Source organism: Polypterus senegalus, chromosome 14 (genome assembly GCF_016835505.1).
Source record: "Polypterus senegalus isolate Bchr_013 chromosome 14, ASM1683550v1, whole genome shotgun sequence".
Classification (NCBI taxonomy): Eukaryota; Metazoa; Chordata; class Cladistia; order Polypteriformes; family Polypteridae; genus Polypterus; species Polypterus senegalus.
Window position 1 is genome coordinate 23,320,635 of NC_053167.1, and position 13,841 is coordinate 23,334,475.

At 39.3% G+C, this 13,841-nt stretch overlaps 1 protein-coding gene across 2 annotated transcripts in view; it reads right to left on the reverse strand.

Annotated features, from left to right (window-relative positions):
• Positions 1–13,841, reverse strand: part of mtss1 (MTSS I-BAR domain containing 1) — a 228,949-nt gene that overhangs the window by 95,334 nt on the left and 119,774 nt on the right. For both annotated transcript variants that reach the window (XM_039735777.1, XM_039735776.1), the window contains exon 5: positions 8,882–8,973. In XM_039735777.1, the coding sequence (XP_039591711.1) occupies positions 8,882–8,973 (92 nt within the window). The remainder of the gene's footprint in view (positions 1–8,881; positions 8,974–13,841) is intronic.

The window sequence follows — 13,841 nt, forward strand, 5'->3', positions numbered from 1 at the left end:
GGTGATGATTAGTGAGCAGCAGTATGGTTTCATGCCAAGAAAGAGCACCATTGATGCAATGTTTGCTCTGGTGGCGTTGACGGAGAAGTATAGAGAAGGCTAGAAAGAGTTGCACTGTGTTTTTGTGGACCTGGAGAAAGTATATGACAGGGTGAATCAAGGGGAGTTGTGGTATTGTATGAGGAAGTCGGGAATGGCAGAGAAATATGTAAGAGTTTTACAGGATATGTACGAGGGAAATGTGACAGTGGCAAGGTCTGCGGTAGGAGTGATCGATGCATTCAACGTGGAGGTGGGATTACATCAGGGATTGGCTCTGAACCTCTTCTCATTTGCGATAGTGATGGTGATGATGAACAGGTTGACAAACGAGATTAGACAGGAGTCCCCGTGGACTATGATGTTTGCTGATGACATTGTGATCTAAAACGAAAGTAGGGAGCAGGTTGAGGAGACCCTGGAGAGGTGGAGATATGCTCTAAAGAAGAGAGGAATGACAGTCAGTAGGAACAAGACAGAATACATGTGTGTAAATGAGAGGGAGGTCAGTGGAATGGTGAGGATGCATGGAGTAGAGTTGATGAAGGTGGATTAAGTTTAAATACTTAGGATCAACAGTACAGAGTAATAAGGATTGTGGAAGAGAGGTGAAAAGGATAGTGCAGGCAGGGTGGAATGGGTGGAGAAGAGTTTCTGGAGTAATTTGTGACAGATGGGTATCAGCAAGAATGATAGGAAAGGTCTACAGGACTGTAGTGAGACCAGCTATGTGATATGGGTTGGGGACTGTTGCACTGACCAGAAAGCAGGAGACAGAGCTGGAGGAGGCAGATGCTAAAATTTGCATTGGGTGTGATGAGGATGGACAGGATTAGAAATGAGTACATTAGAGGGTCAGCTCAGTTTGGAAGTTTGGGAGACAAAGTCAGACAGGCAAGACTGCGTTGGTTTGGAAACGTGCAGAGGAGACATGCAGGGTATATTGGGAAAAGGATGTTAAAGATAGAGCTGCCAGACAAAAGGAAAAGAGGAAGGCTAAGAGAAGGTTTATGGATGTGGTGAGAGAGGGCATGCAGGTACTGGGTATCACAGAGTAAGATGTTGAGGACAGGAAGATATGGAAAAAGATGATCTGCTGTGGCAACCACTAACAGGAGCAGCCAAAAGAAGATGAAAATGATTTACTGTGTTGACTGAAAGAAATATGGAAGGCATTTTATCACTGTCATCATGAATCATCAGGCTAGTTTTTTGCACTCTAACCGGTTAACGTTTGGGTTTAAAGGCTGTAGAGAGGCAGCTGAAGCATTTTTATATTATTTATTTAAAAATACAAAATCAAAAAAATCCTGTAATTTTACTAAAAGACTAGAGTAAAAATTGTTTAATTAAATTAGTATAAGTGAAATTGGAAATTAACACATTATAATACAAGTAGTCCCCAGGTTATTGTCATCTGACCTACGACATACGAACAGGGCCGCAGCTGCAACGTATGTGCCTCAATAACTGCCGCTCCGTCATCTTCAGCCTGGGGACGCTACAAGCGTTGGCTGGACGGAGGCTGGAAGGGGGCGATTTTGCTGCTCGCACAGTGTAGTATCCCTTGGGCAGCTTCCGGCGGCAAGCGGTTTCACTGCCCGCCCACCACATACACTGTGTGCACAATTATTAGGCAAGTGAGTATTTTGACCATATCATCATTTTTAATGCATATATTCCAACTCCAAGCTGTATTAACTTGAATGCTTATTGGATTTAAGCACGTCAGGTGATGTGTATTTGTGTAATGAGGGAGGGTGTGGCCTAAGGAGATCAACACCCTATATCAAGGTGTGCAGAATTATTAGGCAGCTAGTTTTCCTCAGGCAAAATGGGCCAAAAAAGAGATTTAACTGACTCTGAAAAGTCAAAAATTGTAAAAGTCTTTCAGAGGGATGCAGCACTTTTGGAATTGCTAAGATATTGGTGTGTGATCACAGAACCATCAAACATTTTGTTGCAAATAGTCAACAGGGTCACAAGAAACGTGTTGAGAACAAAAGATGCAAATTAGCTGCCAAAGATTTGAGAAGAATCAAACGTGAAGCTACCAGGAACCCATTATCCTCCAGTACTTTCATATTCCAGAGCTGCAACCTACCTGGAGTGCCCAGAAGTACAAGGTGTTCAGTGCTCAAAGACATGGCCAAGGTAAGGAGGGCTGAAACCCAACCACCACTGAACAAGAAACATAAGTTGAAATGTCAAAACTGGGCCAAGAAATATCTGAAGACAGATTTTTTTCAAAGGTTTTATGGACCGATGAGATGAGAGTGACTTTTGATGGACCAGATGGATGGACCTGTGGATCAGTAATGGGCACAGAGCTCCACTCCAACGTGGAGGTGGGGTACTGGTATGAGCTGGTATTTTTAAAGATGAGCTAGTTGGACCTTTTGCATTGAAGATGAACTCAAAATCAACTCCCAAACCTACTGCCAGTTTTTCAAGACACTTTCTTCAAACAGTGATACAGGAAAAAGACCATGATTTTTATGCAGGCCAATGCTCCATCACTTGCATCGAAGTTCTCCACTGCGTGGCCAGCCAGTAAAGGCCTTAAGGATGAAGGAATAATGACATGGCCCCCCTTCCTCATCTGACCTAAAGCCTATCGAGAACTTGTGGGCACTTCTTAAACGCTAGATTTACGGGGGAGAAAAACAATACACCTCTCTGAAGAGTGTCTGGGAGGCTGTAGTCACTGCTCCACAAAAAGCTGATCGTCAACAGATCAAGAAACTGACAGACTCCATGAATGGAAAGGCTTATGACTGTTATTGGAAAGAAGGGTGGCTATATTGGTCATTCATTGATTTATTTTTTTTGAAATGTCAGAGATGTTAATTTGTAAATTTTGAGGTGTTTGATTATTATTCTCACTATAACAGATGAAAATAAACAAGTGAGATGGGAAAATTTTCATTTTTCCTTTAGTTGCATAATAAATCTGCACACTAATAGTTGCCTAATAATTGTGCGCAAATATGTATTCCCCTGATGATGTTCACACTCACATTTCCGTTGTGAAACATTCAGGTTTCAGGTTTATTAACATTTTGGATTGACTAATAGCACTGTGTTTGTTCCATATTAAAATTAATCCTCAAAAATACAACTTGCCTAATAATTCTGCACTCCCTGTATGGCTGCCCCGTTCATTCTAGGTTGGCGGCTGGGAATGCTGCAAGCGGTGGCTGGATGGAGGCTGGAGGGGGACGATTTCGCTGCTCGCGCAGTGTAGTGTCCCTCGGGCGGCAAGCGGTTTCACTGCCTGCCCACCACACACGGCTGCTCCGTTTGTTCTCGGTGGGCGGCTGGTAATGCTGCAGGCGGTAACCCGGTTGTGGCTCAACGGAGGCCATTGAGGGTGAACGGGGCGGTGGGGGGTAGCATTGTAATGTGCATCGGATGGCTGCCTATTGAATGGGGGGCGATTCATTACCTGCCTTTGGCCGCACCGTGTTCGTTCTCGGTGGGCGGACACTGCAGGAAGCATACTGTAGTGAAGGTGACGAACTGCTGTCGATGCCTCCATTCATTCTCAAAAGCAAGCCTGCTTGTACTGTTACGTACATAGCAAGAAGTTGTCTCGTCAGTACATCAGATGTGTTGACGACTGATGCCTTCCTGCTGTGATAGGGTGTACAGTGCTGTGCAGAAGAGCTCATCTTAATCTTTTGTATCCACCCTTCAACAATGTCTCTGAAACATAAATCTGATGCAAGTGCTGGTGATACAGTAAAGAAGAGAATAACCATCACCATTGAAAATAAAGTAGAAATAATAAAAAGGTCAGAGAGAGGTGAAACTCCATCATTCATTGGCACAGCACTTCGTTGCAGTCGGTCAACAATAGCGTTTATTAAATTTATGTACCTGTTCTGACTTACATACAAATTCAACTTAAGTACAAACCTACAGTCCCTATCTCGTACGTAACCCGGGGACTGCCTGTATAACAATTTACATTTAGGTACATCCCCCACCCCGATTTCAACTCAGACTCCTGCAACCCAATAATTGTCTCAGACACTGACATTAAATCTGCAGCCCTAAAATCAATTAGTTGCATTGTTACCATTACATATGTCACTTCATTAACAAAGAAATGGTGGGGGAAAGAAAAAAAAAAAAAAGTCTTGCAACATCGTAAATATGAGCTCACTCAATATGGGAGTACCACAATAGCCAGTATTTAATAATTGCTGCTATCTGGGAGACTTTGTTAATACTTAACAATGTTTTCAGCCTCCTTATTCTTTGATGTTGACAATAGTGTTACGTTAGCCGTTAAAGTTGGCAAAAAAAGTAATTTTAGAATATTGTAGACTCTTGTAATGAAGGACATTGCTGTGCAAGGAATAAACATTTTCATTTAAGAAAAAAATGCTTACGCTTTTTTTTTTTTTTAAACAAACTTTGCATTTTGATCTGACTATACCGTGTGTAACACTACTGGGAGAGGACGCTGGCGTTGAATGTTCGCCGCTTCTCCCTCTGAGTCTGTAGTTTAATATTGCTAATTTACTATTTTTAGCGATAGTAAATAAGTTTCGTACCTTTCTGAAAATTTTTCCTGCACTGTTTTATCGTTTGTCGTGGATTTTACGCATTTTTATGTTTATTCACCTGTAGCCTGGACATACTGTTTTTATTGTTTGCCATGGAATCTACAGATTTTTATCAAGTTTAATCAAGATTTTGTGTCTACTCACCTGCCGCAGGGATATACTGCTTTACCGTTTGTTGTGGATTTTGCGGCACTATCTGGATGGCATTTTTTTCTCCCTCTTCGGTTGGAATGGTGCTCAGCTATTCCAGTTTACAACTTCGCCGACTAAATCCTGTAACCACTCCTGGAATTAACATCCACATCATTAAAGAACTTGGACTTCTTTGCCGTCCTCGTTACATTCATAGAGGCTCTGGTCGGAAGTTCATTTTCAATAAAACAGCAAAAGTGCTCTGCTACTAACATTCCATCTTTTTGGTCACCTGTCGCATGTGTGATGTGTCATCAGGGCACTGTTGTTTCAAATACTATAAACATTAGAAGTATCGCGAGGTCTCTGCACTCTAGCGTGGGAAACAACCGAGCCACTATGAGAAATACCGCGAGATCCTTACATCCCCGGCTGGATTTATTTTGTGGAGTGGATTCCAAGCTGCGTGGAGAGGATTTTAATGTTTTGAGACCTGTACTGAGGATTTACTCCACAATCGCTGGTCAAATTTGAATTGTTTAATTCTCAGTCCATCAGCAATAAATCCACACTGATTGAAGAACACATTAGGGAGAAGTGACTTGACTTCATGTGTCTAACAGAAACCTGGCACCAGTCAAGAGGCTTACTCTGCCTTAAATGAAGCGTGTCCATCTGGCTACAGTTATTTGGAAGCAGCTCACAGCACTGGGCGGTGGTGGTGGTTTAGCCATCATCTATCGTCAGGTAATGGGGGTGTCCCCTATTTCATTACCTGTAACATCTTTCTGCGAGTGTCTTGCATTTAAATGCAAGCCCCCTTTTCCCATGACTGTTGTTCTTATCTATCGAACTCCAAAACCTAACTCTGCTTTTATTCCGGAAATGACTGATCTTCTCACAACACTGTGTGCCACCTCTGCCAACATCATAATCCTGGGAGATATAAATATCCATATTGATAATCCTAAAGGTTATTTCACTGTTGATTTTCTTGAGTTGTTAGATTCCCTCAACTTACAACAATATGTTGATGTCCCCACTAACTCTAGGGGTCATACACTTGACTTGGTTATTTCAAACTATGCTTTAATTAGTAATTTACAGGTTTATGATCTTGGTATTTCAGACCACAAAGTAGCGTAGATGGAGCTACCCTTTTTCTCCCCTCGTACCAAACCAAAACGGCAGATTTATTTTAGAAATGCCTTGGCCCTGGACCTTAAACTTCTTTCTACTGATCTTACCAGTTCCAGCTCTGTTGCTGACTGTGTGGATCTCTACAACCAGTCTCTGAGCAGTGTCCTTGACTTTCATGCTCCTTTAACGTCTAGATCCGTCTCATTTTCATGCTCAGCACCACGGTACGCTCAAGGCTTCTGGGTTGACTGTTCACAAACAGGTCTATAAGGAACATAGGAGAGCGTATGCAGAACCTTTGAAGGTTGCACAGTCCAGGTTCTATTCTACCATCATTACAAATAGCTCCAGGGATCCAAAAAAAACTTTTTTCTACTATAAATCATCTTCTTGAACTTCCTTCATGTGCTCATTCCAAGGCCACTGATGAGAGGTGTAATTTGCATATTAATTTTTTCAGACAAAAGGTTTATAACATCCGCTTAAACCTCTCTACCATGGATATTCTGTTATCCTCAACTGTCGATCCGCTGCCTGAGACTGTCCAACCCCTTTGCTCCTTCTCTGTTGCCACACGGGAAGAGGTGGAGGACGTCATCAGGAAACTGAAACCGTCTACCAGTTCCCTGGACCCTGCCAACATTTCTGCTATTTCTACACTTATCACCAGGATTATAAACCAATCCCTTTTGGCTGGCCATATTCCTTCAGCACTAAAAACTGCTGTCATCAGACCTCTACTAAAAAAATCCACCCTTGACCCTGAAGTTCTGTCTAACTATAGACCCATCTCTAATCTTCCATTTCTTTCTAAAGTTCTGGAAAAAATAGTTGCAGTACAACTTCGTGATCATCTCAAACTGAATAACCTGTTTGAAAAGTTTCAGTCTGGTTTTAAGCCCTGGCCATAGCACCGAAACAGCCCTGGTCAGGGTCACAAATGACCTTCGGATGTCAGCAGATACTGGTTCTCCTTCTTTACTCATTCTCCTTGACCTGACAGCTGCTTTTGATACAATTGATCATAATATTCTTCTTCACCATCTGCAAGACACCATTGGACTTTCAGGAACTTTTCAAAATTGGTTTACATCTTATTTGACTGGTAGAACTGAGTATGTCACACTTAGCAGCGCAAAATCTCACCCATAATGTTACCTGTGGTGTTCCACAGGGCTCTGTGTTGGGTCCCATCCTTTTCATCATTTATATGCTCCCCCTTGGAAGTGTCATTAGCAGACATGGTCTTTCTTTTCATTGTTATGCCGATGACACTCAGCTTTATCTTAGGACTACTCCCACCTCCTCTGCCAACATCTACACTATTTGTATGGAGGAAATAGAGGCATGGATGAGGCTCAACTTCCTTCAGCTAAACAGATCTAAAACAGAAGCCATTTTAGTTGGCACACCACACCAGCTTCGTTCTTCTACCATCACCAGTATCACTTTTTCTGATAAGATTCCTCTTTCTACATTTGTTACAAACTTGGGTGTTAAAATGGATTCTCAACTCACTTTTGACACCCACATTAAACATCTCTGTAAGTCATCTTTTCACCATCTCAGGAACATTGCTAAACTCCGTCCAACACTTACCCTGGCAGATGCAGAGAGGCTTCTCCATGCCTTTGTCTCGTCCAGGCTGGATTACTGTAATGTGCTCCTCATTGGGATTCCTGGCAAGAGTATCCAGAGACTCCAATACATTCAGAACAGAGCTGCCAGGATCCTGATGAGGCTGCGAAAGCATAGCCACATCACTCCTATCTTGAAATCCCTTCACTGGTTCCCTGTACCACTTAGAATTGAGTAAAAGGTTTCCCTCCTTACCCATCAGTGCATTTAGGGATCTGCTCCCCTGTATTTACAGGAACTCCTTATCCCTCATACTTCCTCACGCACCCTCCGCTCCGTGCATACCAACACTCTTCAAGTTCCCAGAACTAAGCTTAGCAGTATGGGTGATAGGGCCTCTTCTTCGGTGGCGCAGAGGCTGTGGAATTCCCTCCCTGACTACTTGAGAGCCCCACAGTCGACCGATGCCTTCAAACGAAACCTAAAAACTTATCTTTTTAGAAAGGCATTTTGTTAAATTATTCTATAGATTTCTTGTTTGTTAATTTATTCTTATTTTGTAGCACTTTGAGATTGTTAAATATAAAGCGCGATATAAATAAAATCTATGATTATATTATTATTATTATTTTTCAAAACCCTAAACAACAGATCAATCAAAATGATAATCAACCTGAGCCCAGAAAAGATAGTCCCAAAATTATGCAACAAATTTAATTATTTCCAACATTCTCTTTTCAGGAGTATACATCCAAAAACAGGTATGTTCTTTGAAAATATAAAGTACTTTGCAATTTTGTCCCCTCCAATCTGGCCTGGTAATATTGGTAACAATTTTAAGGCACAGAAATTTGGAAAGAGTGATATTTGATTGGACCAAAAACAAGAATAGTTAAAAAATGGTATTTAATTCAACAGAAATGATGAAAGAGGATTATCTGTATTTAGCAACAGTCACTAATGTGATAAAAAAGTGAATAATTCACATCTTAAAAGTTAACATTATTTTTTTCCTCTTTGGAGATAAGACGCAGGGACAGGAAGCCTAAGGCAAAGACAGACAGAAGTTTCTCCTGCAAGATTTTCATTCAAAGTACTTGGAATAAAACAATACATGTTAAAAGGTTTTCATCCTGAAAATATTTTATGGCTGTTAAGTCTAAACAAAAAAATATATATACCGACTATTTATGCAAGTCATGGCTGTTTTAGTATTAAACAAGACTCAATTTCAATTGCTCTAGTCAGTACTTAAACTATAGCAAAGAGAAAGAACTTAAAATTATTGGTTACTTTAAAGATAAAAGTAATAAATGTGAGCAAATCTCATGGTCGAGAGAGAGAGAGAGATTGCTAATAGTGGGCAAAACAGAACCAAAATTTAAGTACAAAAGAAATAAAGATGCTCTTCTTACCCTTTGCATGATCCTTATCCAGCTGGCTAGCAACCTTTTTCCACTCCTCAATCTTTTGCTCCAATGGGTTTATCAAACTGTCTGTTAAAGCACTGCACAAAAACATAAAACTCATCACACAAAAGAATATGAGTTTGAATTCAGTTTCAATAAACTATTACCATGTGAGAGACCTATCTGACAGACATGACAAAAACTTAGGTCATTAATACAGCCAAACTATAGAGGCCAGTACTGGGCGATATGACGATATGTATTGTGGGGACGATAGAAAAGTGTCTATCGTCCTATTTCTCTTCTATCGTTTCTATCGTTTCTAACCTAATTTTATCAATTACTAAATAAAATATTGCATTAAATAGGCTATGACAAATGTATGATAATGTCTTGTCGCTATGCAATGCATACTCTACCCTTTATATAAGTGATAATCAAGAATAAAAATGAACTTTTTCGCAAAGAAACTCCGTCTTGTGGTTTTGCGACAAGACGCTTTACGTTGTTGCGACATGCTTTACGCTAGTTAACTCGTGAGTGCTTAAAGATGGAGACGCAAGAGGTTAAAGATGAATGTCCGGAGTCGCAACAAACTGAAACTGCTATGCAGGCAGCAGCCCAAGAAGTACTTTTACCGAAACGTGGAGGTACGTCAGTGATTTGGTTGCATTTTGGCTTCAAGAGCTCTGACACGGAGCAGAAGACAGTCATGTGCAAACTCTGCCAAAAGACTGTTTCCGCGTCCGACGCTAACACAACAAACCTCTTTTACCACTTGAAGAAGGTCCACGAAAATGAATACGGGAGAATCGAAGAAATGCGACGTAAAGAAAGTTGTGAAACAGCCTGGGCAAGTGGCGAGAAAAAATATAGCCAGCCTAAAATTAAACAGTCTTTCATAAAAAGCACACCGTATGAAAAAACGTCCCAGCGCCATAAAGAAATCACATGTGCCATCTTGCATTACATTTGTAAAGGCATGACCCCCGTGTATGCAGTTGAGAAGGGTAGCTTCCGAGACCTCGTCAAAGTCCTTGACCCAAGGTACGTTATGCCCAGTCGTAAGCACTTCAGTAAAGTCGAGTTGCCTCGCTTATATAACGCATGCCGGGCCCAAGTAGAGAAGGATGTTCGCAGTGTGGTCCATTATGCCTTGACAACTGACCTGTGGACGAGCAGAGCTATGCAGCCCTACATGAGCGTAACCATCCATTACATCAGCAAAGACTGGATCCTCTGTACTCGCTGTTTACAGACTGCGTACTTTCCAGATGACCACACGGGAGCCATGATAGCCCAAGGTGCGTTACTCATGCAGTAATTTGTATGAGGTACTTTTAGTTTACTGTTCTGTCATTTTTACTGTAGTAATTCCGAGAAAGACCCCCTAATAAAGTATTTATCTATCTATAAATTTGACAGTCATTTTTTCTACTTTTACAAAGTAGCCTTTTATGTTTGCACTTTTATTCCTGGCTAATGCCTTAAACAGTGTTATGTTCAACTCTGATATTTACTTTTGATACTTTATTTTGGTTTGCAAACTTTGCACTTCAAGGTTGAAAAATGTTGTGTGTTTATTTTTTATAATTGAGTGCTTTTCTGCTCAGAAACTTGAAATGGTTGTACACTTTAATTTTATTTTTTTAAATAAAGTTTATTTTGATAATACTATTTAAATAACTATAATGTGGATAAAAAAATGTGAAGGCTACTGTAGCTCTACCTCCACCACATCTGTTGTCAGTTGATACATTTATATTGCTAAACTAAAATGTATTTTTCTCATTTGTGACAGTTCAGTTAAATGTCACTTCAAAATAAAGTTGCAAAAAAAAAGTATGCAATGATATTTTTGTCAAACTTTTCAGAGAATAACTGAAAACATACTTTATTGTGGGTGGTATATCGTGATATATATCGTTATTGTGATATAAAATAATCCATATCGTGATATATGATTTTTCCATATCGCCCAGCACTAATAGAGGCTATTTTTGGTAGACTTGATTCATATGTCAATTTTCTGTAAATAGATGATTGATTTGTTAATTTCACAGCTCATCTCTGAAATGCTCATCCAATCTTTGTAAATGACCTTGAACACTAGAATTACCACAGCCAACGAAAAAACTCAAATCTAGCCCACCTTAAATCCCTTCGCACCTCTCTGTCAGCGTCTTTTGTCTTCTAAATGTGTCGATAAGCCCAAGCAGCCTGCTATACCATCCCCACCCTGTTTGAATCTGATGATTGCATATAGCGTGTAACTGAACTCTCTGTACTATTTTATCCTCTGCGCACCAAAATGTGGAGACCGCATGGGCAATATCGAAGAAGAAAAAAAAGACGTAGTCACTGATTACAAGCGCAAGAAGGCGTGCAAATTAATATGAATAATGTTGCATCAGTGCCACAATGTTTTCTGAAATGTACTAAACACGTCATAAAATGAGTTATTCCGAATATTATATATACCTATGTCTCTGTTTTTTTTTGTTAGTGCGGCTTTGACATCATGGACCATAAGGTGCATACTAATTCAGCGTGTGCAGGAACACTCAGTAAAACTGAATAAAAAAAAAATTCAAGTGACAGTGAGATACGAAGAAGGCAGAATCACCAGTGTTTGTGTGTCAGCTTAAATCCTTCCAGAACAGAGAATTTCCAGTCACACTGTCTCAAAACACCACTCACATCTACAGTTATTCCCAATTTCAGATAAAAAAGTAACCACATCAGATCTGGGACAAGGTGTGGGTGTTGTATCGTGATCATGACTGAAAGAACAAAAGTGGGAAGAAAAAAAATGCAAACTTTTACAAGTACTATAAATTTACACCGGCTGTTACAGACACAAATCAAATATATGTTTTCATTGTATAATATTAACAATAAGAGCAGCTCACTACTCAAAATGGTAAATTTGCCGGACACCTGGTTTCGAACTCACGACCTCTGGATTATAAATCAGCAGTTCTAACCACAGCACCATGGAAGCTGTGGTATTGTACTTGCACCTTTTGTGAAAATATTTACTTGATATTTGGCCATCAGCCTTCACACATTGTACAGTTCATGTCAACATTTTGTCATTTATTACTAAAACATGAAAAACTTTCTGTTTTAATGATGTGTTTACATAGATTGTTGTAGACACAAAACACATATCAAATTATTACCCCTTACAATTCTGGGTAGCTCACTCCCAGATAATCAATCAAGGCAGGAACTGGGAGAACTTCTTGCACGTTCTGAGGCAGTAGGGGATGGTATAGAAGGCTACTTGGGCTTATCAACACATTTAAAAGACAAAAGACGCTGACAGAGAGGTCTGAAGGGATTTAAGGTGGGCCGGATTTATGAGTTTTTTTGTTGGCTCTGGTAATTCTAGTGTTTTAGATGTTCTGAGATGAACACTTGACAGCTAAGATAAAATACAGGAAATATTCTTATATACTGCCTTAAAATGACACTGAGCCACCAACAAATCACTAGAAATTTTACACTGTGCCCTGGTATTAATTCTGTAAGAGTCTGGAATTGAACTTTTTTTCTCCATTGATACCCATTTGAGTACTTGTATTAAAAAGAAATGAAAGACTTCCAATAATAGGCATGTGAAAAGTAGATAACTTCTTATTAATAAAGAGAGTGCACTCGAATTTTTTTTTTGTTTTAATGAAGATGTGTCTTTTTTAAATATTAATAGTAGTAAATGTTACTAAATTGTATTTTTTAATGGCAGGATTTTCTCCCATTTAAGAACAGGATTGGATCTTATTGATTTCAGTGAATGTTTATATTGAATTATACTGTATATAATGAAAGACTACTCCATTTACCTTAACATATGTACAATATGTACTAAATGTTATTCATTGACATTTTCTTTTCAATAATTTATAAATAACAATCAATATCTACTGAAGTTACATTCCAAACAAAATACCAAAACTACATTAAACAGTAAACACTTGGATCTTTCTGGATACTTACATTTACAACAACACTTTAACAATGAATTTTTAACAAGACTTCTCAAATCAAGCTGGTCAACTTTACAAGTTTGTGATGGTATGGGACTGTTTGCAGTTTTATATTTAGAGAACAGCTTATAATTAGTAACGCTTTAAGAAAAATAACATTAATGAAAAAAAAGGCCTCTTCCTTCTCATCCATCACTTTGGAATTCCTGTAAACACTGCCTTTGTTGTCAAGTCATTGCATTATCAATTACATCCCAATGACTTCCACATATGAATTGTTTGCCAATAAATTTTTTCCAATTAAAGTTTTGCAGCTCAATTATTTGTGCATCCCTGTGAGTATGCGATGCCAGTAACCCTTTACAAATGTCATAAGACTAGTTATTTCTTATGCTGTTGTTTCAAGGTAGCATCATGCTCTAAACAACTAAGTAGACTGGCCAGGGAGGAAAGTTTGAAATAGTCTATGAACTAGCAAATACTTATTTTGAAATGAGTATGGCATACTGAATAGCTCTTTTGTTCATGGCTGTCCAGTGTATGCAAGCTATGGAAAATCCACTAAGATTTAAATTGGACACAATTTTTACTTGCCACAAGTGTAGGTACACTACTTTCAAAGCATGAAAGTGTAATAACTGTATTCTTATGAAGGCTGAAACCTAAGGGTCAGCAGTCACTAAGCACTCTCCAAGTATTTACAAAACTTGTACTGCACTACAAAATTTGCAAACAACTTCAGGCTTTTATTTCATTTTTTTCTGAGAGAACTCTGGGATTACTTTCAATTTAAGATTTATTGCCCATTCATTCAAGGATCTTTTATAGATTGTTCCTGTAAGTTAACCTGTGATTGGGAACATTACTTTCTCTGTTCATACAGGGATCTCCAATGGACACAAAATATTGCCAACCTAAGCTGCTTGCAAGTGGCGCTGCGAGATTAAATATAAACTGTAAAAATATACTGTACA